This window comes from Lithobates pipiens, unplaced genomic scaffold, assembly GCF_037356315.1.
Source record: "Lithobates pipiens isolate NorthernLeopardFrog02 unplaced genomic scaffold, aLitPip1_a1.2 Scaffold_28, whole genome shotgun sequence".
NCBI lineage: Eukaryota > Metazoa > Chordata > Amphibia > Anura > Ranidae > Lithobates > Lithobates pipiens.
Genome location: NW_027507789.1, coordinates 5,279,529 through 5,305,164, shown reverse-complemented (window position 1 = coordinate 5,305,164; position 25,636 = coordinate 5,279,529). Strand labels below are relative to the sequence as shown.

Sequence of the window (25,636 nt, the reverse complement as noted above, 5' to 3'; positions counted from 1 at the left end):
CGTCCATCCACTTAGGGTTATGGCACTAAGGCATTACAAGTCATAGTGAAGGGGACTCACGAAATGCGACTATACCAGTTCAGGCCGTCCATCCACTTGGCGTTATGGCACTTTAAGGTTTGTCCAGTTTGGCGACTTGGAGCCCCCTATATTTGAAGTGTCAGGGTTTTTAGCTTGTTTTAAATGACCCACTTACCCAACTGAAGACCTTTTTGGCAGCTATTTTGTAGCTTAAACCTGTCTGTGGTCTCGAAGTACCAGTTAAGGTCAGTTATAACACTAAGGCATTAATGGCCAAAGTGAAGCGACTTAAGAAGGGCAAAGGTACAAATTTAGGCTATCTGCTGGGCCATCTTAAAGCGTGGGCACTGCCCAGGGGACCCAGGTGCATGGGGGCCCCATTATAATCTTGCATAAACATCATACTTGCCAACCATCCCAGATTTTCTGGGACAGTCACGCTTTTTACTAAGCTGTCCCGGGATGGCTGCATCCAGGGCAGCATCCCTGAACCTGTACTGTGCCCCCCCCCCTAATCCCAGTATTGTGCCCTTCTGATCCCCCTGTACTGTGCCCTTTGTGTTGATTAGTCTTTGATTTATGGCATGTTTTCTTATTGTTTAAATTTTTTTATTGAAAGTACTACTAAATATATGTTTATTTCTATGAACCATTTATACTTTAATTCTTGAAAGTAGGTGTGTAAATTGGGGCAGGCTGGTAAGGTAGGGTGACCAGACGTCTCCGGGTTCCAGGGACAGTCCCTGGACTGAGGATACAGTCCCTGGACCAAGTCTGTCACCTGTTTCGTCCCCGGTTTGGATTCGAACAGGGGCCCGGGCAATTTCGAAGGCAAACAGTGCAAAATTAAAAAACAAAAAACAAATTCTGAATGACACACCCCCACTCCGCTGCTCCTACTAGCTTGGGGGGGGGGGGGGGGTTTCCATTATTTGTGCCCCTTTCTGATGATCATGTGCTGGTCAGAACAGAGGAGCTATTTCTTCAGTTTCGGGCACAAGCCCATTCTGCTCCCACTCGCATGTTCTTCTGCCTTGGCTCAAGTCCCGGCCAGCCGTCTGCCCTTCTTCTTGCCTTCCCCGGTGGAGTGGCTGGTGGGTGCCGATTTTGTGAACTTGTTAGTCACAAGTTAACAAAATCAGCACCCAGCATCCATGTTATGTGACACACTGTGATAGAGCCAGCCAGGGCCATGATAGGGTGCCTGCTGCCTGTGAGTTATCATAATGCTGATGATCTTAACCAGTTCCCGACCTCCCCATAAGGGTAAGGGGAACCAGAGTATTACTTTGGCCAGTGTCCAATGATGCTATTCAGACGGCCTTGCCTGTCCGTCTACTTGGTTTTCTGGCACTAAGTCATTAAACGGTCATAGTCAAGGGACCCAAGAAGGGTGAATGGGACCCTCTCAGGTTGTATATCCACTTTTTTTGTGGCACAAGTCATTAATGGTCATAGCGGAGGAACTCAAGATGATCAAATTTTCATACAGCAGCTCAGCGTGAAAATTGATGGACACATCTGTGCTCTGTAAACCAACGTAGATGCAAAGCAAGCCACCCCCACAAGTGCTGCTTGCAGACAGGCATTAAAGCGGGATTCCACCCTAAAGTGGAACCTCCGCTGATCGGATCCCTCCCCCCCTCCGGTGTCACAATTGACACCTTTCAGGGGGGAGGGGGGTGGAGATACCTGTCAAAGACAGGTATTTTCACCCACTTCCGGGCATAGACTCCCGTGGGAGTCTACGCCATTTCCTGCCCTGCCGCGCTGTCTGCTGGGACACACACGGGTCCCAGTGACAGCGCGGAGATTTCCTATTGCGCGGCGCGGCTCGCGCATGCGCAGTAGGGAACCGGGAAGTGAAGCCGATTCGCTTCACTTCCTGATTCCCTCACCTAGAATGGTGGCGGCAGCAGCCGAGAGCCGAGCGATCGATCGGCCTCGGTTGCCGGCATCGCTGGACCCCGGGACAGGTGAGTGTCCATTTATTAAAAGTCAGCAGCTGTAGTATTTATAGCTGCTGGCTTTTAATATTTTTTTTTTTGGTGGAATCCCTCTTTAAGGAACACTGGTTGTGAGCCAAGTCTTCTCCTCCATCATGTGGAAAGCCTTCCCACAAGATTGGATGATATGGGGAGCCAACTCTATAGTAATGGCCATGGTTTTGGAACAGGATGTCCAAACTCTTATAGGTGTGTCGGGTCGGTGTGTCATGGTTGGGTTTCCATCAACTTTTGGCCATACAATGCATAAACCTGTATGGGAAATATTTGCATTGTCAACAGCACCTAATCAGGACTGCGCACTTGTTTGTTCCTCCAGTTTGTGCTGTTTTTTATTTTTCCTATCAGTTCATCCCATGTCCCTTACTGATTCAGGCAGCTGGAACTTTTTACTGTAGGAGAGTCTTCATCTCACCTGCAGGAGCTGTTTCTCCACATCGTCGTGCACCAGATCTATAGACATCCTCTTCTCCCGATGATACAGACACTCCTGAGCCACCTGCCAGGCATTGCACAATAATTATGAGACTAATTAGACTTCCCTGTTGTAGTGACAAAGTCAAAACACAGCACAGCTCAAAACCAGACAAATACAAAGGTAGACTGATGATAGAGTCAATTCTTATACATTTTAGATACTCCGGTAACAAGACCCCTTCCCCCCATGATTCCCAACTCTGTTCCTGCCAACCTTTGTGTTCTGGCTCTTCCTGTTATATTCTCTATTATATGAAATAAATAAAAACCCAGCAGGGATGGTGGGAACCCCTCATAATGGGCATGGCAGGTGTACAGACCCAGGAACTCAGCACAGGGATGGTGGGAACTGCTCATAATGGGCACAGCGGGTGTAGAGACCCAGGAACTCAACACAGGGATGGTGGCAACCACTCATAATGGGCACAGCGGGTGTACAGACCTAGAACCTTAGCACAGGGATGGTGGCAACCACTCGTGATGGGCACAGCAGATGCACAGACCTGGCAACTCAGTGCAGGGATGGCTGGAACCCCTCATAATGGGCACAGCGTGTGTACAGACCCGGTAACTCAGCACGGGGGTGGTGGTAACCCCTCAAAATGGGCACAGTGTGTGCACAGACCTGGAACCTTATCACAGGGATGGTGGCAACCAGGGCTCAAGTCCTGCGGGAACGGAGTTCCTGTACTTTTTCCACAACAGGAACTCGGTTCCCGTTAGCAGCCGTGTCCTGCAAGACTTTGAAATATGCGAGCTGTATGGCAGGTGCTACACCAGCAGCCGCCGACACAGCTTGCAATAGTAAGTGCCGCACACCTGACCATTCAGGCATTGCCAGTAGGGGGCCCCATGACAGCTTGTGCTTCGATCTACCTGTCAATCACAGCTAGCTGACGGGTAGATCAGGTCCCTGCTGCTAAGAGCTTGTAATTTAGTCAGACCTCTCATGATGCTCCTCCCCGCTGCCCCCTCCTGATTTTCTGTCTCCTCATCCCCCCCCCCCCAGTCTCCTGCATACTTGCTCTGTGTGTCCCGCTGAATCCCCCCTCCTCTATCTTCAGTGCCATATGATGAGAGAACCCAGAGGAGGAGCACAGCTATTCTGCTCACAGGACATGCAGGGAGAGAGGTGAGCTGAGGGAGGAACATCAGTTTGGGGTGGCAAGCTGGGCACAATACCTGGCAAAGTTTAATGCCAGGAGGGAAGTTTATGTGGAAATATGTGAAGGGTTGGAATAGCAGCGAGTGTGTGTTGGAGCCCCTGCAGAGTTTGCAGCCCCCTCAAGCTAACATACATCTCCTAAGCAGGAACACATCACTATCTCCCCAAGCATTCTGTCCAGATAATGTGCACTTCATTTATGACCTTTCCGTTTAACCCTGTGTTATCCAAACTCTGTTCAATGAAAAGTGTAACCTCACCACATAAACACTCTATATACAAAATAACATCCCCAATAAAGATCAGAACATGATGTTCACATTTGCATGGAAGCACAATGGAATGAATGCTGATTATTCAGAGAATTACCGTATTTATGTTTATTGAGGATTGGGTTTTCTTTTATGTACTAACAGTTAAGCTTCATTCACACAATACGAAAATTGGATGAAAAATACCACTTTTGAAGCGTTCGTGCATATGAGCGTATCATTTTTTTTTTTTTTTTGGTGGGCGAGTGGATCTTGGGTGGGAGTTCCCACACTTTTTTTCCCCAGGACTTGACCCCTGGTGGCCACCATTCATAATGGGCACAGCAGGTGTACAGACCTGGAACGTTGGCACAGAGATGATGGCAACCTCTCGTAATGGGCACAGCAGATGCACAGACCTGGGAACTCTGTGTAGGGATGGCGGGAACCCCTCATAATGGGCACAGCAGGTGTACAGACCTGGGAACTCCGTGTAGGGATGGCAGGAACCCCTCATAATGGGCACAGCAGGTGTACAGACCTGGGAACTCCGTGTAGGGATGGCGGGAACCCCTCATAATGGGCACAGCAGGTGTACAGACCTGGGAACTCCGTGTAGGGATGGCGGGAACCCCTCATAATGGGCACAGCAGGTGTACAGACCTGGGAACTCCGTGTAGGGATGGCGGGAACCCCTCATAATGGGCACAGCAGATGTACAGACCTGGGAACTCCGTGTAGGGATGGCGGGAACCCCTCATAATATGCACAGCAGATGTACAGACCTGGGAACTCCGTGTAGGGATGGTGGGAACCCCTCATAATGGGCACAGCAGATGTACAGACCTGGGAACTCTGTGTAGGGATGGCGGGAACCCCTCATAATGGGCACAGCAGATGTACAGACCTGGGAACTCTGTGTAGGGATGGCGGGAACCCCACATAATGGGCACAGCAGATGTACAGACCTAGGAACTCCGTGTAGGGTTGGCGGGAACCCCTCCTAATGGGCACAGCAGATGCACAGACCTGGGAACTCTGTGTAGGGATGGCGGGAACCCCTCATAATGGGCACAGCAGATGTACAGACCTGGGAACTCCTTGTAGGGATGGTGGAAACCCCTCCTAATGGGCACAGCAGATGCACAGACCTGGGAACTCCGTGTAGGGATGGCGGGAACCCCTCATAATGGGCACAGCAGATGTACAGACCTGGGAACTCCGTGTAGGGATGGCGGAACCCCTCATAATGGGCACAGCAGATGTACAGACCTGGGAACTCCGTGTAGGGATGGCGGGAACCCCTCATAATGGGCACAGCAGATGTACAGACCTGGGAACTCCGTGTAGGGATGGCGGGAACCCCTCATAATGGGCACAGCAGATGTACAGACCTGGGAACTCCGTGTAGGGATGGCGGGAACCCCTCATAATGGGCACAGCAGATGCACAGACCTGGGAACTCTGTGTAGGGATGGCGGGAACCCCACATAATGGGCACAGCAGATGTACAGACCTGGGAACTCCGTGTAGGGATGGCGGAAACCCCTCATAATGGGCACAGCAGGTGTACAGACCCGGGAACTCAGCACAAAGATTTTACCAATTTAGTCTCCAAAGATAGAAGAGACTGTCAGTAGGTTTAACTCTCCAACATTCACCACTAGATCTAAGAGGATTGGCTCACTTCAGCTCTATCAGTTCACTTGAATCCTCTTTGTCCTCCTATAAGAGGCTCATTGGGAATGTGCCATTGTCTGTGTTGGAATGTACTCTCTGCGGTTTATGGAATGTTTTGTTGATACAATGTATCCCTGTCCCGGGGCAAGTGTTTCATTATATCGCTGGCCATTCCTCAGGATGACATTGTTACAATGTTTGTAGCAACAGAACGTTCTATAGAAGGTCCTGGATACGTTGTTTGCTACAAAGCAGCCTGGGGGGGTCTGAGATACCATGTGTGTCACCAAGCGCACTTATATATACAGAATCTCACAAAAATAAGTACACCCGTCACATTTTTGAAAATATTTTATTCTATCTTTTCATGTGACAACACTGACGGTAATGACACTGTGCTGGAAAATAATGGCGGCCACACAAAATATTGACACTTTGGGCCCAATTTGGACATTTTCACTTAGGGGTGTACAGACTTTTGTTGCCAGCGGTTTAGACATTAATGGCTGTGTGTTGAGTTATTTTGAGGGGACAGCAAACTTACACTGTTATACAAGCTGTACACTCACTACTTTACATTGTAGACAAGTGTCATTTCTTCAGTGTTGTCACATGAAAAGAGAGAAGAAAAGATTTACACAAATGTGAGGGGTGTACTTACTTTTGGGAGATTACTGTATATCATACACAGTAAAGACACTACAGTTATTAAAGCGGAAATATGGCATTATTTCTGTGGTTACAGAACTAGAATTATCTTTTTAAAATTTACTTGAAAGTAATTTTGAAATAACAATCACATTTTTAACCCCTTGTGACAGTTTTAATGATCTGCTGAACCTGCCAGTAGATCAGCTACTTCCTGCGATACGGTGACAACGCTGGTTGTTCTGCAGTGAAATCACACAGCCACATTGTCAGGGTAGCCATGGATGTAGTTTTTAAATGGACTTGAAATGGGAAGGTCACCCCCTTACCTTTTTAGATGTGTAGTCCACAAAACACAGCAATGTTCCATTGGGATCCGTCATGATGCTGTCCCACTACGCCAATTTTCATCTGTGGCATTATTAGGAGGCAGGCTGTCTCTTCCAGGTTCTTGAAGCCACCCCTCTGATGACATGCATGCACTGTGGTGCATCATCAGGGTGCTGGCTGCAAGAATTAGGAAGAGACAGCTACCCCCACCCAGTGACACACCATATTACATGCCCAGTAATATACCCTGCGGCCTCCTGGGATGTGTGATGTGGGTATCCAAGGAGGCACAGTAGTACACCCTGCGGCCTTCTGGGATGTGTGATGTGAGTATCCCAGAAGGCACAGTAGTATACCCTGTGGTCTTCTTGGATGTGTGATGTGGGTATCCTAGGAGGCACAGTAGTATACCCTGTAGTCTCCTCGGATGTGTAATGTGGGTATCCTAGGAGGCACAGTAGTATACCCTGTAGTCTCCTCGGATGTGTAATGTGGGTATCCCAGGAGAAACAGTAGCACACCCTGCAGCCTCCTGGGATGTGTGATGTGGGTATCCCAGGAGGAACAGTAGCACACCCTGCAGCCTCCTGGGATGTGTGATGTGGGTATCCCAGGAGGCACAGTAGTACATCCTGCGGCCTCCTGGGATGTGTGATGTGGGTATCCCAGGAAGCACAGTAGTACACCCTGCAGCCTCCTGGGATGTGTAATGTGTCTATCCCAGGAGGTACAGTAGTACACCCTGCAGCCTCCTGGGATGTGTGATGTGGGTATCCCAGGAAGCACAGTAGTACACCCTGCAGCCTCCTGGGATGTGTGATGTGGGTATCCCAGGAGGAACAGTAGTACATCCTGCGGCCTCCTGGGATGTGTAATGTGTCTATCCCAGGAGGTACAGTAGTACATCCTGCGGCCTCCTGGGATGTGTAATGTGTCTATCCCAGGAGGTACAGTAGTACATCCTGCAGTCTCCTGGGATGTGTAATGTGTCTATCCCAGGAGGGCACAGTAGTACATCCTGTGGTCTCCTGGGATGTGTAATGTGTCTATCCCAGGAGGCACAGTAGTACATCCTGCAGCCTCCTGGGATGTGTAATGTGTCTATCCCAGGAGGCACAGTAGTACATCCTGCAGCCTCCTGGGATGTGTAATGTGTCTATCCCAGGTTGCACAGTAGTACATCCTGCGGTCTCCTGGGATGTGTAATGTGTCTATCCCAGGAGGCACAGTAGTACACCCTGCGGCCTCCTGGGATATGTAATGTGTCTATCCCAGGAGACACAGTAGTACACCCTGCGGCCTCCTGGGATGTGTGATGTAGGTATCACAGCAGGCACAGTAGTACACCCTGCGGCCTCCTGGGATGTGTGAGTAGTACACCATGCAGCCTTCTGGGTTGTGCTATAAGGGAATCCCAGGAGGCACAGTCGTATAACCAGCAGCCTCCTAAGATTTCCCCAGCACAGGGGGAAAAAAAATTAGTTTGTGATTTTGAGAGAGGAGGGGCATAGCGATGGCGTAAAGTAATGGGGGGGGGGGGGGGGTTTGGGGGAGGGTGAAGGCCTACTATAAGAAATGAACAAATTAAAGCCCAACTCCAGCTAACACTTTTTAAATCCTCCCACCCAACAACAATGTATCTTTAAGTAGGTCTTAATGCCCAGCGGGCAGGATAGACTTCTCCAGCACATGACCACTGCGATAGGCTGTCATAATGGTCACATGATCAGAAGTCTCTCCATAATAACGACAGGCTGAGAGCGGATCTATAACAACGCCGTCACTGTGCTGGGAGCAAGCAACGAGGGCGCTCTCAGCACGGGAACGTTGGTGTTAAAGCCCACCCTCTGTGCCGCCACACATATATGCATTACGTAAGTGGCATGAGGCTAGAAGCAACAGGTTATATATATATTCTTTGGAAAGAAGGTATAAATCAAACAAATAAAAGACAACGGGTGCAAGGACTGTTTGCTGGACCTGCTATGGGAAATAGAAAGTCACCGATCTCCTGGTAGACTCAACAAGTCATAAAACTGTAATAAAAAAGGGGAGACAGGAAAAAAAACAAAAAAAAAAAAAAACGACTGCTATGTTAGTGATGGTGGCTGATTATTGCATCAGTCTTGTCCATAGTTCCAAGTTTGCCAACTATGTAGCATTTCCAGCAAAGCATGCTGGGACTGGTGGTTCCTGAACAGCTGCAGGGGACAACCTTCACCCTAGATGGTGGGAATGTGGTGTACAGTGGTGAGAACCAGCAGGTTGCACCATCTGTGCCCCATCTGTAATCCCTGACAGTGGTCTGTCTCTGGGGGTCATACGGGGCCCCTCGTTGAGGTTCGTAAGAATTTGGATGCTTTTTTTTTTGTACACAGGAGCTATATAAGAAAATTTCAGTTAGAGGCAGACTTGATGGACAACTTTTTTTCTGCCATCGTTCTTCTCTATGCAAAACTAAACACTCACAAAATAATACTGTATGTAAAATAGGATTGCATCATTTTTTTATGCTTTTTTTTTTATTTTATTTTTTTACTTCTTTTCCTGTTAACATTTACAAATTCTATACAAATTACTTAGTAGCACAAAATGACACTTGTTCTGTATTCTCTAAAAAAGGGTGGTACTGGGTGGAGGCAAGGGGTGACTCCGAAGTGGGGAGTACCTGCACCTATTCTGAGAAAAAAGCTCTGGTGAGACCTAATAAATACCTGAAGTGTTACACTATATACCATTGAGAGTGCTGCACTTAAATCGAATCTCCACCCAACCCCCTCAAACCCCCCCCCCCCCCCTTTTTTTTTTATTTTTTTATTCTACCCCCTTTTAAACGGGAAGTAGTATCTGTACATTTCAGATACTCGCCCATCCAGCGGATCCAGCGTTGTCCCGCCACAATCCTCTCCTGCCACCGCTCTGTCCTGCGCCACCATGTTTTTTCTGATGTCATCGAGAGGCTTGCTGGCTCTTCTGGGCTTTTTTGGGCAGGCCTACTGATGATGTGCCGATAGGTCCGCCCCTCTTCCTTTTCTGAATGAAAGGCTATGCCCCCTGGGATATCTGACGTGCATATAATAGGAGGCAGAACGGGCAGTTTGCACATCATTCCCCTAGGCCAGGGGTCTCCAAACTTTCTAAACAATGGGCCAGTTTACTGTCCTTCAAACTTTAGGGTGCACTGTGGTCAGTGGAAGTAGAAAATGTCCTGACATCCGTGGCAGTAAACACTGCCCTATGATTGGTATTAGGGGGGGGGGGGGGGGAATAGTGCCCCATTGTTGGTATTAATGGGAAGAACAGTACCCCATAATTGGTGTCAGTGGGAGGAATAGTGCCCCATTATTGGTGTCAATGGGAAGAATAGCGCCCCATCATTGGTGTCAATGGGAAGAATAGTGTGCCATCATTGGTGTCAGTGGGAGGAATGGTGCCCCATCACTGGTGTCAGTGGGAGGAATAGTGCCCCATCACTGGTGTCAGTGGGAGGAATAGTGCCCCATCACTGGTGTCAGTAGGAGGAATAGTGCCCCATCACTGGTGTCAGTAGGAGGAATAGTGCCCCATCACTGGTGTCAGTAGGAGGAATAGTGCCCCATCACTGGTGTCAGTAGGAGGAATAGTGCCCCATCACTGGTGTCAGTAGGAGGAATAGTGCCCCATCACTGGTGTCAGTAGGAGGAATAGTGCCCCATCACTGGTGTCAGTAGGAGGAATAGTGCCCCATCACTGGTGTCAGTAGGAGGAATAGTGCCCCATCACTGGTGTCAGTGGGAGGAATAGTGCCCCATCACTGGTGTCAGTGGGAGGAATAGTGCCCCATCACTGGTGTCAGTGGGAGGAATAGTGCCCCATCATTGATGTCAATGGGAAGAATAGTGCCCCTTCATTGGTGTCAATGGGAAGAATAGTGTGCCATCATTGGTGTTAGTGGGAGGAACTCTGCACTACTGTTGGTATTAGTGGCAGGAACTATGCCCCACTATTGCTGACAGTGGGGAGGGGGGGGGGGGAAATGCCCCTAGAGCCAGATAAAAGCAATCAAAGGACCGCATCTGGCCCCCAGGCCGCACTTAGTTTGGAGACCACTGGCCTAGGCTCATGACGAGCATCGAGCATGGAGAACATGGCCAAGCTATTTAAAAAAAAAAAAAAACAAAGGAGGAAAAGGGCCGGAGTGGAGGGAACTTGTTTAAGTGGGTGAAGATCTGCTTTAACATTTAAAATATATCTGATGACAGGTCCACTTTAAAGCCATAAGTTATATTTAATGGGAAACAAAAAGCTGCACAGCTGAAAGTCCTACGATGGGCACCCAGTGCAAACACTTTTTACAAATGGTAGGGCAGCTCTAAACACTGTATACCCCATGGCCACCCAAAGACCTAAGAGGATGGTCAGATGATCTTGTAAGCTCCACCCAACCCAAGATTTGTGATGATTTTCAGGTGAATAGAGATGGGAAGAGGAAATGAGAGGGTACTGCTCCCCTTATCTCAAGTAAGGGGTCAGTCATTGACACAAGGCCATCACCTGGCCAAATATGACCTTGTGTCTACCGGCAGCATTATTCCAAGACAACCTCCTCCGGTGAACCTATACACACACCTGTGACTTTATAAAGACAGCTAGTAGGTCATTGTGTCTCTGTTGTACTGAGTCCCTCAGCAACTACCTGGTGATTACCTCTTTGTCAACAACTGACTGCGCTCTGTGTTTGTCTGAGTCCTGCCGACTGGTTCATGTGATCCATCTAATATTCCAGGCTGAGTCGTGTTTGCCAATGGATTAGGTGACAATGGCACTTTAAAAGCTCTCACAGACACTCAGATACAAGGAAAACACTTGGACACTGATAATAATCTCAGACAAAATCATTTCTCCTCCAGGACCTCAGAAGATCAGGTCAAAGAAGGTCACAGACAGCTCCATATAGGCAAACATTGCTCTTGATTTAGATCAGGGGTTCTCAACCTTATTGAGACCACGACCCAGGAAATTCTTCCCACACCATCCATGGCCCAACAGTGAAAAAAAAAAAAAAAGAAGAAGTTTATACTCATGCAATGAAAGGTCGGGAATGCAAAATATGTATTGAAGTGTTGGAAGGCTCTGGCTGGGTATCTATGGGGGAGGATGGGTTTTCTGGAAGGGGTTGGGGGACGTTGTAGAAGACTTGGTAGCTTTGTAGACAATGATGTTTCTAGAGGAGGCTCTCCAGGAGGCTTTGCAGGGTCACTGTGGGAGAATGGAAGTACAGTGGGAAACTGTTGAAGGGTAGGGGCAGTTTGGGCGGCTGGAGGCTCTGCAGCAGGCTGGGGGGGGGGGGGGGGGCACTATGGGAGGATGCCATATTAGGTCAATGTCACAAGCATTGATGTCATGTCAGCTGCGGGTTTGGGAACCCCATTAGTCAAGGAATGACAGCTGGCTTCTGGGTTTGGACCCAAACCTGTTTCTGAACAAACACAAGCTCATCCCTACTAGCTACCTGCACCCAATTCAGATCTGTGATCTAAATGTCTGACATCATGTGACCAAATACTGAGAGGTACAATGAAAGCTAAGGCTAAATGATGGAAAGACGTCACTAGAAAAATGTCCTTCAGGAACATTGAAGCACTATGGCACAATTTGCATAGTACATGGAAATTTGTCATTACCAATATAGAACTAGCAGGGAAGCAGAGGTCGAAGGTCTCCAGTGCTTCCCTGGAAGTTACCGTATATACAGGCCTATGCAAAAGACATAAAAGGTATACACCTTCTTATATTAGCTTTCCATATGGTAGGCAAAGAGGATTCACCACAATGTGTTTCTATATGTACATGGGGGCAGACATATTTTCTTAATACGTTACTTACACAGCTCGTTAACTAGAAGTGAATTAAACGGTATTTCATTAGAAGTTGATAGAAACGTTCTAACCATCCAAAATTTTCATAATTGAACATCAGTCCACTGTATACCTTTCCTGAGAACCCAACAATTTTTCTTACCTGTAGAGGTCCTTCTGTTTCTGCAAGTGCCCTCTCCAATCGCCTCTTGACTTCTGACAGAGCATTCGTCTCACCGATCATCTGGTCGATTTCGTGAACGATCTCGGACTTCCAGAAGGCAATATCATTGACCCGCTCTCCCAAATCTTTGCTGGTGTCGGTCTGAATCCTTCTGGTCTTCTGATCTTTCTCTTGAATGAGGCGGCTGGTATCCACCCGAAGCCTCTCAGCACTGCGCCTGGAAGACTCCGAATCCCTATAATTGCTCTCGTTGGACTTGTACCAGTCGTCGGGGGAGTACCTAGTGAAAAGCACAGTCCTGTTGGAGGCGAAGGGTAGAATCTGAGCTGGACTGAGTCCAGGAGCGCTCTTGGACAGGGGAGCCAATGTTGGGGTGGTTGAGGCAACTTTGTAGTAGGTGCTGGGCCTCCATGGTAGACTCAAACTATGACTTAGGCTATAGTGGGGAAAGCGGTTCTTGTAGCTTGATGCCATTGTGGATATGGCTGGCAGAAAGTTGGTAGGAGTTGGCCGAGGTCGGGCATAGGTAGATGTCAGTGTTGATCCCAGGATCTCCATGGTGGATGGAGTGGAGTCACCACCGTAGTCTGTAGAAAGAAGGTAGAAGACAAAACAGGGCTGCTTAAACATTGACAATGAGTTATCAAAAATGGTAGCAACACCAGAAAACTTATGAGCTGTAGATACACCAAACCTAAAAAAAAAACACGTTAGAAAGGGTGTCTAAAAATGTGGAATTGGCCAAGGACAAGCAGATGCCTTCTTAAGAATGACATTTGGTGAGATGTCTCACAGTCCTGCATTACATCATCAGAGTGATGATAGCCAATAGGATGAATGGGCCACTAGGTACTGATGAAGCAAAAAAAGCCTGACAGGCTGGTTTACAGAAGTCAACTGAGATATTGACTTCTGTGCAACCAACCTGGACATAGATGGATCGAGATTCGGCCTCTCCCTGGGGAACCAGCTGAACTTTGATCCACGTATGGATCTTTTAACTATTTATTCCTAAGTGTACGTAATATAACTGGGTACTAAAATTTATAGGTAAAGTTGATCCGGGGAAAATCCGATTGCCTCTCGGGGGATCAGGAAGGAATTTTTTCCCCTGCTTTAGCAAATTGGATCATGCTCTGCTGGGGTTTTTTTTGCCTTCCTCTGGATCAACTGTGGGTATAGAATTGGGTATATGAGCTGGTATATTTATCATATATTTTTTTTTTTTTTTTGGTTGAACTGGATGGACTTGTGTCTTTTTTCAACCTGACTAACTATGTAACTATGTATGGCTGTCTTATGAGTCAATGACTTTGCAAGCAATGAAAACCTCCAATTGTACATGTATTGTTCTCTCTAACTCAGGGGTCTCAAACTGGTGGCCCTCCAGCTGTTGTGAAACTACAAGTCCCATGAGGCATTGCAAGGCTGACTCCCACAGGCAGAGGCATGATGGGACTTGTAGTTTTGCAACAGCTGGAGGGCCACCAGTTTGAGACCCCTGCTCTAAATGCTTCAAGTACCTTCACACCAGGCATGTACTGGCCATCGGGACTACTGGGAGTTTACCGGTGGGCCGATGGCTCAGTGGGACACTCTGATGTAAGGGGGTGCTGATGGGACACTCTGATGTAAGGGGGTGCTGATGGGACACTCTGATGTAAGGGGGTGCTGATGGGACACTCTGATGTAAGGGGGCTGGTGATGGGACACTCTGATGTAAGGGGGCTGGTGATGGGACACTCTGATGTAAGGGGGTGCTGATGGGACACTCTGATGTAAGGGGGTGCTGATGGGACACTCTGATGTAAGGGGGTGCTGATGGGACACTCTGATGTAAGGGGGTGCTGATGGGACACTCTGATGTAAGGGGGTGCTGATGGGGACACTGATGTAAGTGGGGGCTGATGATGGGACACTGATGTAAGTGGGGGCTGATGATGGGACACTCTGATGTAAGGGGGCTGATGATGGGACACTCTCATGTAAGGTGGTGCTGATGGGACACTCTCATGTAAGGTGGTGCTGATGGGACACTCTGATGTAAGGGGGTTGATGATGGGACACTCTGATGTAAGGGGGCTGATGATGGGACACTGATGTAAGGGGGCTGATGATGAGACACTCATGTAAGGTGGTGCTGATGATGGGACACTCATGTAAGGGGGCTGATGATGGGACACTCTCATGTAAGGTGGTGCTGATGGGACACTCTGTTGTAAGTGGCTAGTGATGGGGCACTCAAAATGTAAGTGGGCCGGTCTGGATGAAGTCCAGGGCCAAATTTCTGTCCCAGTCCAGCCCTGCTTCACACCATGACTTACCACTAAGCCAAGACTGGCCCATTGCCATATAGACCTTCGTTCATCTCCTAAACATCTCCTAAGAAAGCAATGCCTGTCCAGGTTACCTAATAGAAGCCATACACATATGGGTGACTGGTATAGTGGGCATTATGGTAGGCTTGTAGGACTGAGGCCTGGAGGCCAACTCATCCCAGAGGAAAATTGTCTCAGAACTTAGCTGACTCGCTTAAAGTGGTAATAAACCTCAGACATGAAATTTGGACAAATCATATCCCTCTATAGTGTGTACTTGATTCAAATAAGAGCGCTGAGTGTCATTTCTGTCTGCTAGTTTGTTCCTCTGACATTTCTGACAAGTTTCCTGACACCAAGAGAAATATAGGTAACAGGGGAGGGAGCTCCAACACACAGCCTGTGATTGACAGCCTCAGCTCTGTTCCTGTGTAAAAGGGGGGTGCCCCTTTCCTCCAATCAGCTCTCAGAGCTCTCCTCACTGGGCTTTACAGTGTGTAATATCAGCTCTCCGTCCCATTTTATTTTTTTGAAAGCTCAGACAAGCTTTATCACTCTGGACTTTGAACGGCTGTTTAAAAAAAAATGAGCTTAAAGCTGCGTATTGCAAATTGCGTTTTGGCACATCAAGCATTTGAGCGTTAATGGATTCCATTGGCCAGAATATTTATTCGTTCTGGCCATTGGAATGAATGAATGCATGCCCAAGTACTAAACGCTTTAAGAGTGTTCAGACGCATCAATGTGCACTTCCGAAAAATTCATCCATTCCCCCCCCCCCCCCCGAGTCATTCGTTTTGATCGCAATTTGTAAATTCGAAAGAATAACTCATTATTAAACTATAGGTATTGGAATTTAATTTCTAATTTGGCTGTTAGTGAACAAAACAAATACGAATTTATCCTAAATAACGAATGCCGCAACTAAACAAATGGAACGGAGCGAATTAATAATAAATAAGAAAAATAAAAAGTTTTTATTATTATTATTATCTTTATCTATTATTAATTTGTTAGGTCCCATTTATTTAGATACAGCATTCATTATTTCTGATAATTTTTCATAGTTTCATAGTTACTAAGGTTGAATAAAGACACCAGTCCATCCAGTTCAACCTGAGTGTCTACAATTGTCCCTATCCCTGTACATTGCACACTCACATCGGTCCCTACCCTCAAGGAGCCCATCATTCATAACTTCAGATAAATTCCAATTTGTTACGCTCGCCAACAGCCAAATTTGAAAGAAAATTCCAATACCTATAATTTAATAATAAAAACGTTTTTATGATTATTACCGTTATTTATTATTATTAATTTGTTACGTTCCATTCGTTTAAATACGGCATTTGTTATTTCGGATAATTTGTAACTTCGGATAAATTTGCATTCGTTACGTTCACTAAAAGCCAAATTTCAAAGGAAATTCCAATATCTATCATTTAAATAGTTAGTAATAGTTAAGTTATTATTTCAGATTTTCAAATCTGCGAATTTTCTAATTTTGAATTTGCAAATTTTAGAATCTCAACTTTTCAAATTCGAACCTTGGAATTTTCTAATTTCGAACCTTGGAATTTTCTAATTTCGAACCTTGGAATTTTCTAATTTCGAACCTTGGAATTTTCTAATTTCGAACCTTGGAATTTTCTAATTTCGAACCTTGGAATTTTCTAATTTCGAACCTTGGAATTTTCTAATTTCGAACCTTGGAATTTTCTAATTTCGAACCTTGGAATTTTCTAATTTCGAACCTTCGAATTTCTAATTTCGAACCTTCGAATTTTCTAATTTCGAACCTTCGAATTTTCTAATTTCGAACCTTCGAATTTTCTAATTTCGAACCTTCGAATTTTCTAATTTCGAACCTCCTAAATTTCTAATTTCAAACCTCCAAAATTTCTAATTTCGAACCTCCGAATTTTCTAATTTCGAACCTCCAAATTTTCTAATTTCGAATCTCCAAATTTTCTAAATTTCAAATCTCCAAATTTTTTAATTTCAAATCTCCAAATTTTTTAATTTCAAATCTCCAAATTTTTCTAATTTCAAATCTCCAAATTTTCTAATTTCAAATCCCTGAATTTTCAAATTTAGGAATATTCAGAAAAATGTGTTAAACGGGTTTTCGTCTATTCAGATATTTCTGAATTAACAAATTTTTCTAAATTCATTAAAAAAACGAATTCGGAATGAAACAAAATTACACGTCTGTTTTTTTTTCTGCTCAAAATCTCCTCTCCTGAACGGGCAAGTGAAGTTTTTTTTTTTCCAGCCTGTAAATGCCTATATATGCATGGACAACATGGAGGTGCTTTACAGGCTGACAAGAAAAAACGCCAAACACCGGGAAAAGGGGCGTCTTCTTAAGCTGAGAGTACATAAGGCCTAATTAAAGTGATAAAATGTAACCATTTATTTAAAAGTTTCATTTTGTTTTACCCCACTATGAATGAAGTTGGGTTGGGCCCTCCAACCAATCATCTTCCAGTGTAGTAATGTCAGGGTGATCCGGGGCGGCTACTCTAAGGAACATTTTTTTTTTACCATGAATGGGTTCAAGTGAATAGAAAGGGTGTGAAACAAAACCCAGCGGATATAGCGAGCGCTTCTACTGTGATGGAGGCGATTCGCCTTCTAAGCTGACGATTTGTTATCCCATAATAGGCTGGAAGAGCGACGTCCTCGCTGGAAAGCGATAGCTGCAATTATCCACTGATAAAACCAGTGTCAGCGCTTATTAATTGTGCGCGGCTGTGAAATAATAAGAGATCGCATTCCTCCTATCGGGTTACCTTCTCCCTCCAGATTCAGCGGCCACCCACGGGGATCTCCGCGCTCCCTGTGCACAGATATAGACGCCGGAGCCGTTTGTTTTTTTTCTCTGTAGGTGTTTATTTGCTACACTAACAAAACATGAAGCCGTGAACGGGGCGACCAATTGTCAATTCTTATTTGATGCAAACCTAGTAATAAATACATTCTGCATTTAAATTTACGTATAAAAAAAAAAGAAGATTCAGCTTACCCACTTGCCCTCCGGAAGATTTACCCCCCCTCTTTCCTGACCAGTCCATTTTTTGCGCTGCGTTATTTTAACTGACAATTGCGCGGTGGTGCGACGCTGTTCCCAAATCAAATTGATGCCCTTTTTTTGCCCAAAAATAGAAATCTTTTTTTTTGGTGGTATTTGATCACCTCTGTATTTTTTTTTTTTTGCACTATGAACAAAAAAATACAGACAATTCTGAATACATGTCGGCCTAAATTGATGAAGAAATCTGATTTTTTTTTTTGCTGATCAGTGGGAAGAATGTTCCTTACATTGGTGGTCAGTGAGAAGAATGTTCCTTACATTGGTGATCAGTGAGAAGAATGTTCCTTACATTGGTGATCAGTGAGAAGAATGTTCCTTACATTGGTGATCAGTGAGAAGAATGTTCCTTACATTGGTGATCAGTGGGAAGAATGTTCCTTACATTGGTGATCAGTGAGAAGAATGTTCCTTACATTGGTGATCAGTGAGAAGAATGTTCCTTACATTGGTGATCAGTGGGAAGAATGTTCCTTACATTGGTGATCAGTGGGAAGAATGTTCCTTACATTGGTGATCAGTGAGAAGAATGTTCCTTACATTGATGATCAGTGAGAAGAATGTTCCTTACATTGGTGATCAGTGGGAAGAATGTTCCTTACATTGGTGATCAGTGAGAAGAATGTTCCTTACATTGGTGATCAGTGAGAAGAATGTTCCTTACATTGGTGATCATTGAGAAGAATGTTCCTTACATTGGTGATCGGTGAGAAGAATGTTCCTTACATTGGTGATCGGTGAGAAGAATGTTCCTTACATTGGTGATCAGTGAGAAGAATGTTCCTTACATTGGTGATCGGTGGGAAGAATGTTCCTTACATTGGTGATCGGTGAGAAGAATGTTCCTTACATTGGTGATCGGTGAGAAGAATGTTCCTTACATTGGTGATCGGTGAGAAGAATGTTCCTTACATTGGTGATCAGTGAGAAGAATGTTCCTTACATTGGTGATCAGTGAGAAGAATGTCCCTTACATTGGTGATCAGTGAGAAGAATGTTCCTTACATTGGTGATCAGTGAGAAGAATGTTCCTTACATTGGTGATCAGTGGGAAGAATGTTCCTTACATTGGTGATCAGTGAGAAGAATGTTCCTTACATTGATGATCAGTGAGAAGAATGTTCCTTACATTGGTGATCAGTGGGAAGAATGTTCCTTACATTGGTGATCAGTGAGAAGAATGTTCCTTACATTGGTGATCAGTGAGAAGAATGTTCCTTACATTGGTGATCATTGAGAAGAATGTTCCTTACATTGGTGATCGGTGAGAAGAATGTTCCTTACATTGGTGATCGGTGAGAAGAATGTTCCTTACATTGGTGATCAGTGAGAAGAATGTTCCTTACATTGGTGATCGGTGGGAAGAATGTTCCTTACATTGGTGATCGGTGAGAAGAATGTTCCTTACATTGGTGATCGGTGAGAAGAATGTTCCTTACATTGGTGATCGGTGAGAAGAATGTTCCTTACATTGGTGATCAGTGAGAAGAATGTTCCTTACATTGGTGATCAGTGAGAAGAATGTCCCTTACATTGGTGATCAGTGAGAAGAATGTTCCTTACATTGGTGATCAGTGAGAAGAATGTTCCTTACATTGGTGATCAGTGGGAAGAATGTTCCTTACATTGGTGATCAGTGAGAAGAATGTTCCTTACATTGGTGATCAGTGAGAAGAATGTTCCTTACATTGGTGATCAGTGAGAAGAATGTTCCTTACATTGGTGATCAGTGAGAAGAATGTTCCTTACATTGGTGATCAGTGGGAAGAATGTTCCTTACATTGGTGATCAGTGGGAAGAATGTTCCTTACATTGGTGATCAGTGAGAAGAATGTTCCTTACATTGGTGATCAGTGAGAAGAATGTTCCTTACATTGGTGATCAGTGGGAAGAATGTCCCTTACATTGGTGATCAGTGAGAAGAATGTTCCTTACATTGGTGATCAGTGAGAAGAATGTTCCTTACATTGGTGATCAGTGAGAAGAATGTTCCTTACATTGGTGATCAGTGAGAAGAATGTTCCTTACATTGGTGATCAGTGAGAAGAATGTTCCTTACATTGGTGATCAGTGGGAAGAATGTTCCTTACATTGGTGATCAGTGGGAAGAATGTCCCTTACATTGGTGATCAGTGAGAAGAATGTTCCTTACATTGGTGATCAGTGAGAAGAATGTTCCTTACATTGGTGATCAGTGAGAAGAATGTTCCTTACATTGGTGATCAGTGAGAAGAATGTTCCTTACATTGGTGATCAGTGGGAAGAATGTTCCTTACATTGGTGATCAGTGGGAAGAATGTTCCTTACATTGGTGATCAGTGAGAAGAATGTTCCTTACATTGGTGATCAGTGGGAAGAATGTTCCTTACATTGGTGATCAGTGAGAAGAATGTTCCTTACATTGGTGATCAGTGAGAAGAATGTTCCTTACATTGGTGATCAGTGAGAAGAATGTTCCTTACATTGGTGATCAGTGAGAAGAATGTTCCTTACATTGGTGATCAGTGAGAAGAATTACATTCTTACAGATAGATAAAAAGATGATTGGTGTCGGTGGGAACTGATCTGAAAGGCAGAATTTTCTCATTGCCCGAGGAACCTCTAGCAACCCTGAACCACCATAATCTGACGTTTCCGTTTTGGAAGGACTGACCCTTTAAGTCACTCTTAAAGCGGTTGTAAACCCGCTGATGTGTTTTTTTTCCCCACCTGCAAAGGAAAAGGCATAATGAGCTAGTATGCACCGAATACTAGTTAATTATGAAATACTTACCTTAGAACGAGGCCCCGACATCTGGCCCGATCCACGCTGACATGCTCCCTCTGCGTTTCTTCCGGGTATCGCGGCTCCAGGTGCTGTGAGTGGCCCGAGCCGCCATATCGTCACCGGCAGGGTCCGGCGTCCGCCTGGCTTTCAGCCAAGAATCCCCTGTGCGCATGCGCCGCTGCAGTCAGGAGATAATTTTTTTTACCTACAGATAAGCCTTATTATAGGCTCTCCTGTAGGTAAAAGTCCCAAAAATTACTATACAACCGCTTTAAGATTTTCTAGCTAACCTCCCAGACATGACATGTTTATGTTGTAACTTTGCAGCCCATACCAACCAATCAGGCATTTCCATGCTTAGCAGGAGGATCAAAGCAGTTGTCTGATTGGTTACCATGGCACCTGTGGTATTGTGGTGTGCGGTGTGTAGGTAGGCAAAGCAACCTGACCCATAGACCCCGGGGGGGAGGGGGGACGGACGTTGGTCAGACAGAGTGAGAGGTATTTTTTTTCATTCTATATTAGATGCATTAAATAACTTGAATGGGAATTGTATTCTATTTGTTGTTTCTTTAGGAATAAATAATTGTGTAATAATTATACAAAAAGTATAATATACACATAAGTACATCCAGTATATATATATATATATACACACACACACTCTACTGTTTTGTGTTTGGCTATATTGGTATTTCTTGTAGTAATGTTTTGTCATTTTTGTGTCCTAATCAGATTATTTATATAATGTTACATTTTATTTGTTTTTCTGTTTTTACTTTGTTGTTTGTTTGTTTTGTTTTTGTTTTGCTTTCTATTGAGTGTTCTGTAAAAATACCTACATAAAGTATTGATGAGGTCAAAGAGGGGCCCATTTTTTGCCATTTAAATCCCAGTGTAGTGAAGACTCGGTTTTGCTCAGCTCTATAGATAGATAAATAGATCGATCGATCGATTCATGAAAGGATACAAAGTTTAATTTGTGATTTAATGAACCATACTATAGAAATATTCTCTGTATGACACTCTGGGAATTAGAGGGACGCACACAGGAGCCATTTATACATTTCCAGGGCCACTCTATTCCAGGGATGAGGCTTGTGATGATTGGGTCATGACATGTTGCATGTTCTGGGTGACGCTCTCCTGTCTGTGCTGGTAATGGGGTGATCGCCCCTCTTGCAGCCCCGGTATTACAGATGGTTTGGCGCTCTCTGGGTCCCTGGTCTGTATCAGTGGCAGGGAGACATAGGTGGACGGCACAGGTAGGTGCAGGTTGGGATTTACAGGCAGCTAGGCAGTGAGGAAAGGTAGGTGCAGGTTGGAATATACCTGCAGGTAGGCAGCGAGGAAAGGTAGGTGCAGGTTGGGATATACCTGCAGGTAGGCAGCGAGGAAAGGTAGGTGCAGGTTGGGATATACCTGCAGGTAGGCAGCGAGGAAAGGTAGGTGCAGGTTGGGATATACCTGCAGGTAGGCAGTGAGGAAAGGTAGGTGCAGGTTGGGATATACAGGCAGGTAGGCAGCGAGGAAAGGTAGGTGCAGGTTGGGATAAACAGGCAGGTAGGCAGTGAGGAAAGGTAGGTGCAGGTTGGGATTTACCTGCAGGTAGGCAGCAAGGAAAGGTAGGTGCAGGTTGGGATTTACCTGCAGGTAGGCAGCAAGGAAAGGTAGGTGCAGGCGGGGATATACAGGAAGGTAGGCAGTGAGGAAAGGTAGGTGCAGGTGGGATATACAGGCAGGTAGGCAGTGAGGAAAGGTAGGCAGTGAGGAAAGGTAGGTGCAGGTTGGGATATACCTGCAAGTAGGCAGCAAGGAAAGGTAGGTGCAGGTTGGGATATACCTGCAGGTAGGCAGCGAGAAAAGGTAGGTTCAGGTGGGGATATACAGGCAGGTAGGCAGCGAGGAAAGGTAGGTGCAGGTTGGGATTTACCTGCAGGTAGGCAGCAAGGAAAGGTAGGTGCAGGTGGGGATATACAGGCAGGTAGGCAGTGAGGAAAGGTAGGTGCAGGCAGGGATATACAGGCAGGAAGGCAGTGAGGAAAGGTAGGTGCAGGCAGGGATATACAGGCAGGTAGGCAGTGAGGAAAGGTAGGTGCAGGCAGGGATATACCTGTAGGTAGCCAGTGAGGAAAGGTAGGTGCAGGTTGGGATATACCTGCAGGTAGGAAGTGAGGAAAGGTAGGTGCAGGCGGGGATATACCTGCAGGTTGGCAGTGAGGAAAGGTAGGTGCAGGCTGGGATTTACAGGCAGGTAGGCAGTGAGGAAAGGTAGGTGCAGGTGGGGATTTACAAGCAGGTAGGCAGCGAGGAAAGGTAGGTGCAGGTGGGATATACCTGCAGGTAGGCAGTCAGGACAAGTAGGTGCAGGCTGGGGCTGACCTGTAGGTAGGTAGGATGGGACCCCTCCCTTGTCAAGTAGTCAGGACAGGAAAAAAAAGGGATTCAATCTTGGTTAGGTAGGTGCAGGCTGGGACTCATATATAGGTGGGTAGTTAGGATAGGTGGGCTGGAACCCCCCTTCAGGTAGATAGTCAAGGCAGGTAGACTAAGACCCCCCCCCTCCCAGGTAGGTAGTCAGGAAAGGTTGGTTAGGACTCAGCTTTAAGCAGATAGCCAACTAGGTACAGGCTAGGACTCACTCTCAGGTATGTAAACTAGGACAGGTAGGTGCAGCGTGGGACTTGAGATCCTTAAGTAAGTAGAACAGGTAGGCTGAGGAAGGTAGTCAGGACAGGTGCGGGCTGGGGCTCACTTGAAGGTAGGCAAATAAGACAGGTAGGTAGTCAGGGCAGGTAGGTGGGACGCCCCTGCAGGTAGGTAGGTTGGGGCCCACCTGCAGGTAGGTAGTCAGGATAGGTAGGTGGGACTCGCCTGCAGTAGGTAGTCAGGACAGGTAGGTGGGACTCGCCTGCAGGTAGGTAGTCAGGACAGGTAGGTGGGACTCGCCTGCAGGTAGGTAGTCAGGATAGGTAGGTGGGATTCACCTGCAGGAATGTAGTCAGGACAGGTAGATGGGACTCCTCTGCAGGTAGGTAGTCAGGACAGGTAGATGGGACTCGCCTGCAGGTAGGTAGTCAGGACAGGTAGGTGGGACTCGCCTGCAGGTAGGTAGTCAGGACAGGTAGATGGGACTCCTCTGCAGGTAGGTAGTCAGGACAGGTAGGTGGGACTCGCCTGCAGGTAGGTAGTCAGGACAGGTAGATGGGACTCCTCTGCAGGTAGGTAGTCAGGACAGGTAGATGGGACTCCTCTGCGGGTAGGTAGTCAGGACAGGTAGATGGGACTCCTCTGCGGGTAGGTAGTTTAGGACTCACCTGCAGGTAGGTAGTCAGGATAGGTAGGTGGAACTCACCTGCAGGTAGTCAGGACAGGTAGGTGGGCCTCCCCCTCAGGTAGGTAGTCAGGTTCTAGAGCCGCTCTTCCCCCTCTCTCCGCTCTCTCTGCTCTCAGCAGCTCTGATCATCTCTCCGGTCTTCAGCCATCAGCCCTCCCGCGGCTTCTCTCAGTCCCGGCGACTGGCACTCCTCGCAACCAATCAGTGGGCTGCTCTTCCAGAAAAGGGCGGGCTGTGACTGACAGCTGGCCAGTGGCGGCCAAAGCTGGGCGGGGCCGAGAGCGCATCTGAGTTCGGTTGCCATGGACGCACATGTCCCTAGCAACCAGCGTTAGAGAACACATGGAGGGGTCAGACGGGAGGGGAGGGGCCCCACACTGAATATAACAGGCATCCAATCCCAGCCCCCCCTGTACCCCTGTATTATATATATACTGTGTGATATCTCCTATAGATGATCAGATCTGGGGGTCCCCCCATATAATGGGGACCACACACCCACCAACCTCATTCCATGGACCAACAGCCAATTATAAGTCATCATATGGTGACCAATCCATACACACCTAAATAAATAATCCATTTCTTTTCCAATCGATCTCTTCCAACAATCGCTCTATAGTCCACAACCCAATCTACCAATATGACCCCCCCCCCCCCCCGGAATTTGATCGATAGCTGGAAAATACGATGGCAAGTTATCGATCACATATCAAGCGATCTGATGGATCGAAATATGATGAAGAGAGCTGGAGATCTATCATTTCTGCACCTTTGCCAATTGACTCAGTTTGATCGATTTCAAGTCTAGAGAAGTTTTGGCAATTTTGATTGTTTGCGAATCAGTTCGGATCCAATCGATTGGAAAGTGAATTAGAAGTGTCATTAGAAGAACCTTTAAATGATCACATTGAACGAGAATTATAATCCGATCGGCTATGGGGGGTTTGTCGATCGATTCTGATAAAAAAAAAAATCTGCATGTGCGCTTACCAAACGAATTAACTTACAGTGTCACAAAGAATCATGGGGGTGGGGCTGTGAAGAATCATGGGGGAGGGGCTGTGAAGAATCATGGTGGTGGGGCTGTGAAAAATCATGGGGGTGGGGCTGTGAAGTATCATGGTGGTGGGGCTGTGAAGAATCATGGGGGTGGGGCTGTGAAGATAATGGGGGAGGGGTTGTGAAGAATCATGGGGGTGGGGCTGTGAAGAATAATGGGGGAGGGGTTGTGAAGAATCATGGGGGTGGGGCTGTGAAGAATAATGGGGGAGGGGTTGTGAAGAATCATGGGGTGGGGCTGTGAAGAATCATGGGGGTGGGGCTGTGAAGGAATAATGGGGAGGGGTTGTGAAGAATCATGGGGGTGGGGCTGTGAAGAATCATGGCGGCGGGGCTGTGAAGAATCATGGAGGAGGGGCTGTGAAGAATCATGGGGGTGGGGCTGTGAAGAATCATGGGGGTGGGGCTGTGAAGAATCATGGGGTGGGGGCTGTGAAGAATCATGGGGGTGGGGCTGTG

General features: G+C 46.4%; 1 protein-coding gene across 2 annotated transcripts in view; it reads right to left on the bottom strand.

The window, feature by feature from the left end:
• Positions 1 to 24,303, bottom strand: part of TEKT3 (tektin 3) — a 38,219-nt gene extending 13,916 nt beyond the window's left edge. Inside the window, exons 1-3 of one of the 2 annotated variants that reach the window (XM_077458616.1) lie at positions 24,134 to 24,303; positions 12,579 to 13,186; positions 2,443 to 2,526 (exon numbers count right to left, since the gene is read on the bottom strand). In XM_077458616.1, coding sequence (XP_077314742.1) covers positions 2,443 to 2,526; positions 12,579 to 13,157 — 663 coding nt within the window. In that variant the 5' untranslated portion in view covers positions 13,158 to 13,186; positions 24,134 to 24,303. Of the gene's footprint in view, positions 1 to 2,442; positions 2,527 to 12,578; positions 13,187 to 23,689; positions 23,733 to 24,133 lie in introns of those variants that run through there. The other variant, XM_077458618.1, reaches the window with a different exon arrangement.
• Between the last annotated feature and the right edge of the window lie 1,333 nt (positions 24,304 to 25,636).